This window comes from Eupeodes corollae, chromosome 1, assembly GCF_945859685.1.
Source record: "Eupeodes corollae chromosome 1, idEupCoro1.1, whole genome shotgun sequence".
Classification (NCBI taxonomy): Eukaryota; Metazoa; Arthropoda; class Insecta; order Diptera; family Syrphidae; genus Eupeodes; species Eupeodes corollae.
In genome coordinates this window covers 280,913,867-280,919,747 of record NC_079147.1, presented here as the reverse complement: position 1 = coordinate 280,919,747, position 5,881 = coordinate 280,913,867, and the positions used below count along the sequence as shown (strand labels likewise).

At 31.4% G+C, this 5,881-nt stretch overlaps 1 protein-coding gene across 1 annotated transcript; it reads right to left on the bottom strand.

The window, feature by feature from the left end:
• Positions 1 to 4,755: 4,755 nt before the first annotated feature.
• On the bottom strand, positions 4,756 to 5,881 carry LOC129953917 (39S ribosomal protein L15, mitochondrial). The gene is made up of 2 exons (XM_056067462.1): positions 5,643 to 5,881; positions 4,756 to 5,570 (listed from the first exon to the last, which is right to left on the bottom strand). Exons 1-2 carry the CDS (start codon positions 5,745 to 5,747, stop codon positions 4,806 to 4,808), a joined length of 870 nt encoding a protein of 289 aa, XP_055923437.1. The 5' UTR covers positions 5,748 to 5,881; the 3' UTR covers positions 4,756 to 4,805.

Sequence of the window (5,881 nt, the reverse complement as noted above, 5' to 3'; positions counted from 1 at the left end):
TTTAAAAACCTTTCTTAAATTTTGTTTAGGTTTTTAATTTTTTGTATAAAAACTGTCAATTCGATTTTTTTTTAAATTTTACTGCATGTTGACAACAATATGTTTTGAAAGATAAATGTAAATTAAAGCAAATATCTCAAAATTTTGAAAAGATATTTGAGTCGAAAATCAATTTTTACCAACTTTTATAAATTTTGTTTAGGTTTTTATTTTTTGTAAAAAACTGTCAATTCGATTTTTCTCAACATTTTTCAGAATGTTAAAAAAATATTTCTTATAAGATATAATAAGTTTAAAGCTTAAATTTCAAGTTTTTGAAAAGATATTTGAATCGATATTCAATTTTTACCAACTTTGAGTAATGTTTTTTTTTAGATTTTTATTTTTTATAAAAAAAACTATCAATTCGATTTTTCTCAACATTTTATCGGATGTCAAAAACGTTATTCATCGTTGCACAAAATTGTTTTGGAAATGAAATCATATTTTAGTCGTAAAATTTTGGAGGTGAAAAATTTTGTTTTCAGTTTTTTTGATTTATAAAAAAAGCCGTTAAATGGTTTTTTTTTCAAAAATATACTTCTTTAATATCACGGTACAGTATATTATATAAAATTTATTTCAAGTCTCTAGCGTTTTTGGTTCGTAAGATGTTTAGGGGTAACCAAAATGTTCACCTTTTTTTCAAAGTGCTATGGTAAAAAAATCGCCCACGCAATTTTCTTGAGCGCCCTTTCTGCATCTTTCTGCCTTATTATCTGTATAATAAAGTTTATTTGAAATCGATACCTCTTCTGGTTCTTGAGATATGGACGACGAAAAAAACGTCGCGAACGTACGGACGTACACACGTACGCACAGACATCTTTCTAAAAATCTTTTATTTCTACTTCAGGAACCTTGAAACGTCGAGAAATGTCAAAATTTTCAATTTGACAAATTGGACCCATTACAATAACTTCCTATGGAAAGTTAACAATGCTCTATTTCTTTAGCGCACTACACGAATGTGGAATGCTTTACCAGATTCACTATTTCCCACTCATTACGATGTGCATACATTTAAAACCAATGTGTATCGGTTTCTTCTTTCTAATCCTATCCTCCTTTCCTAATTCCTCGCACTTTCTTTAATCATTATAAGGGTATTCATAACCTCTTTAGTGCGCGCATAATAATAAAGAAAAACTTAACTCATAATTAAGGATACTCATTAGTTTGTGTAAAAGACGTCAATTTTTTCGATTTTAATATTTTCTTGGATTATTTTTATACAACCTTTTTTCCATATCTTTTACTTCAGGACTAATTAAGTCAGCAGCTTAAAATTCGGAAATAAACATGCTTAACTAATGAAGGGCAAGCAATCACTCTACAGTAATTTATACAAGAAGAATTTCCTAAAATAAAACCATTACTGACATACTCATTTATGTTAAAAGATTATTTAAATTTTGAAGCACTTCCTGTTATCGACAAACCTTGAAAACTTCAGATCAACAAGGGACAAAATCAAAAATTCATTATTTTATATCACTCGTAGGCTAAAAGCAGTTAAATTGTTTACAAAGAATAAACAAAATTTGACTGACTTATGTCTTAATTTTTTTTTGCTATTTAAAAAATTAAAAAGATAATAAAATAAGGTTTGAATATTGGCTAAAATGACATTTGACTTGATTTCCGGTTTTGATTTGAAACCGAAATCAGAACGATCCAATGAAAAATGTCCAGAATCCCGACCTAAATTGCAAAAACTTTAAAATGTTCACATTTTTGACAAATCTAATTAAAGCCTCGCTAAATACCATTTCGATTAAGGTAAGGTTTTAAAGGGGTGATGTATGAGCATACGTTTTGGATCTTTGTAGATACAATGTGTTCGTCAAGGCTTGGGTAGGTGAAGAACCAACTTCAAAAAGAGTTGACTGAAAAATATGGGGTCTACTTTATATGAAATAACTATTGTTACTCTTGTTAGCAAGATATTGTGGCTGGTAGTCAACTTATAATTTTTCTAAAATTTGTTAAGGCATTAGTTCGAATCCGAATTCAAAATTAATATATTACGCCAGGATTTTGATGTCCTTTCATAATTCCATGAAAATTCTTGATGATTTTGCAAATCTACAATCCCTTACTTCATTTAAAATTTGTCAGTAAGTCATCACCGGCCATAAATTACACTTAATAGAAAGCTAAAACATTTATGCGCAGAACAGAAGAAACGCAAAAAGTGATGAAAGCAATTTTGTGTCTTGTTACAAATTCGTAGTCGATAACATTAAGTTTTTAAAATATATTGAAAAAAAAATAAGGTTTAAAACGGGTATTTCTGAAGTTAAGAACATAATTGTTGTAATAAAACGACCGATTGTTCTGAGACTGCAGTGTGAACTAAAACATAGTTTATTATACTGATAATTAACATATTGGTACATAGAATGATTGGTATAATATTGTATTGAAACCACAAAGCAAGAGAAGTTATTAAGTATAAGAAAACAAGTGCAAAGTATAGGGTGACAAATAATTGAATGATAAACATGAATATTCAACAATAATGCTAAAATTGGAGTCTCAATGTGGAATAAAAACCGAAACATATCTCTTAATGGAACTATTCAAAAACATTAAGAAATAACATTTAAGGTCTTTCAAAACTTTTATAATAGAGTCAAGGGAAGACCCATGTCAAAAGACAAATTACGAAAACTATTAACTGATAAGAGAGAAAAACTATAAGGTGAGATTCGTATTCAGAACAACACAAGTCTTTAAAAGAAGTATACTTTTGCAACAGAGAAAGTAAAAGAAATTTTGTCAACCAGTTTTATTTGTTAGCACTAGGAAAGATATTTAACGCTTTGTTTCCTGTGGAACCTAACAATTGATACTTTTTTGTTGTGCTGCTAAAGTTTTCATCCCTTTGTGCAAAATGTAATCGACACTTTCAAGAACAAAGGGTGAAAGCACCGACTTCCAAATTCTTCTACTCATTGTGTTTTATCTTTGGTATCTATCAATTCTGCCACAAAAAAAATTATCTATATGCTTCTTTTTTTAATTGAAAGCGCTCAATGCAGTTTCCAAAACCGTTAAAATTCAGTTTAAGTTTTATTTCATCAATCAGATTACAATCTTATAGACTAGATACTAATATAAAATATAGTATAATTGTTGGTGGAAATATACTATTACTATGTCTCCTATAAACATTACTGAAAAACAAGCCCTACGATCATAAACAGATTTCATACCAAATAATAAACATCGAGAATAATAAGAATGCCTTACAATCCTCCAGTTTAGCTTACAATATGCATACCTTGTAAAATGTTTCTGAACTTTTCCAATTCTGTCTATTGAATTATTGTAATAAGGGTTCCAAACAATGCTACAGTATTCAAGAACTGACCATACCAGTGAATTGTACAGAGATTTTAAGATATATAATAATAATCTGAGAATTCCTTGCATTTTCTTTTTAAGAAACCAAACATTTGTCTTGCTCTGTTTATGATATAATCATAGTGCAGTAAGAAGGAAAGTTTTGTATCTAAGATTACTCCTAGATCCTTCTTTCTTGTAACATTCTCTAAATTTGCATGGTTAATAGTATAATCAAACACTATGGGATTAGAAATTCCGAAACACGCCAAGACTTGACATTTAGAAGAATTTAACAGTATGTAGGTGATTTTACTTGCACTAATTATCGAGCCTTAACAGATCTTCCAAAAGAAGAACACAGTCAGCTTGACAAGAAATCTCACGGTAAAGTTTGAGACAATCGGCTTGACAAGAAATCTCACGGTAAAGTTTGAGATCATCCGCGAAAAGAAGGCAGTTTGAATTATAAGAAATATCAGGTATATCATTTACAAACAACAAGAATAATAATGGACTCAAATGGCTTCCTTGTGGAACACCAGATGGTACTGAGATATATTTCGAAAGCGAGCTATCAACTTTTACTATTTGAATTCACCAGCTAAATATGATTCAAGCCACTTTAGTGGGGAAGAGTGAATACCAAAAGAAGTTAGTTTGTTTATTATGATTTGATGGTTAACTCTGTCAAATGCCTTTGCAAAATCTGTAAAAATTACATCTGTTTGCAACACTTTTTCCATATTTGTAATAATTTCATTGCTTGTTAATGCTAAATTTGTTTCGGTTGATTTCCCTGCTACAAACCCAAGTTGAGAAACTGAAATATGGTTCTGAAATAACAAAGTTAACCTGTTGCAAACTAATTTTTCAAATACTTTTAGAATACAAGAAATTTTACAAATGGGTCTGTAATTGGTTACATCATACTTCGATCCCGATTTGAAAATTGGCTATAAGAATGAAAACTTTCAGCAATCCAAGAATTGCACTTTGGCAATTGAAAGATTAAAAACCCACGAAAGTGGTTGAGCTTTTGCAATACCACATTTTTTTTAACAAAATAGCAGGAATGGGAATCCCATCAGGCGAATAAATTACAAATTGTAGGTATATCAATAGTAACTGTATTTTGATACCTCTTACAACTAGGTTCGATGTACGCCTTGAGCTAATAAAACGATTGGCATTTAATTTGAGGTCACATTCAATAGAAAAAATGTAATTTCGATATAAGAACTTATTGAGAATATCGAATTCTAGTTGAAGATTTAGATAGTTTGTGCGGAGTTCAGAAGTTGAATTTTCTTTCTTTCCCTTTCGGCTCCCTTAGAAGTATAATACATTTAAAACAAAGAAAACTGATTTTAAAATTTTTATTTTTATTTTAACAATTTCAACTGATTGCAACACTAATTTGCCTTTGGCTTTGGTTTAATAATCGCCTTATCTTTTAAACTTACTACCCATCCAGGATTAAGGCCAAAGAATATTTGTCGGGCATCTTTCAAAGACGTTAACATCTCATAATCGGGATCTTCTTCAATCTTCGGCAACTCATAACCGTATTTCTGTGCCAAAACCAATCGCTCTTGGCTAACTTCCTCTGGATCCGCCAAGTATCCTCGATTCTTTCCCGATGTATAGTAACTAACACAATCCTGAGGTGGCAACGCCCTCTTTGGTATTGGAACACATTTCTCAAACCATTTCTTTGGATTGACTAAAATCTGCAAGCTCATAGGATCGTAGTAAGCTGTTCGTATGACACCACCATTTCTTTCAACTGCCGCAATAACTGATTCTTTAGCATGTTGAACTTCAATGCAAATCTTTGCTTTGAAATTATCCGCACCTTCGTCGATGAGTTGGAAGCCGAATTGCATTTCATTGGGGAACAGAGGAAGGATTCCGGTAGCGCACAAGCTTGTGACATCAATCGGCTTAGAGGTGTCTAATCTGTTGGTGTCGATGAGCATCTGCAATTGTTTTAGGGTAATCGGAGGATATTGTCTGCGGAGATGGTGTCCCTTGTAGTATGGCTCATAGGGGAAACGAAGGTAGAAGGGTGTGTTGCCTGTTTCATAACCCAATCGCATGAAATTCTGTCTTTGCCCGGATCCCTTGTTGCCTGCACCATGTTTGTCACCCCCATGTTGTCCACGGCCTCGTTTATCCTATAATCAATCAAAAGCAAAATAAATTAAAAGTTGTATAATTTGTCTTTCTTTCTTCTTGGTAATAAATACATTTTGCTTCGAGTTAGGATTCGGCCGAATATTCCCAATTTGTACTCGAGGTAATGTTCGCAGCATTTTCAACGCCTTATCGGCAGCATTTTGTAAGTTTGCCATCTTCGATAAGAATAGTGTGGTTTTTAATTCATAAAACTTTACTTAAAATAAATTAAATTTTCATCGGAAAATAGGGAAAATATTTTTATGAAAAGCAAATGCTGCCGAACACTTGACAATTTGACACATGAAAT

Coding starts and splice junctions, on each gene's coding strand:
- LOC129953917 (XM_056067462.1), bottom strand. CDS start 5,747: ATGGCAAACTTACAAAATGCTGCCGATAAGGCGTTGAAAATGCTGCGA. Junction 5,571..5,642: donor ATCCTAACTCGAAGCAAAAT/GTATTTATTACC, acceptor GATTGATTATAG/GATAAACGAGGCCGTGGACA.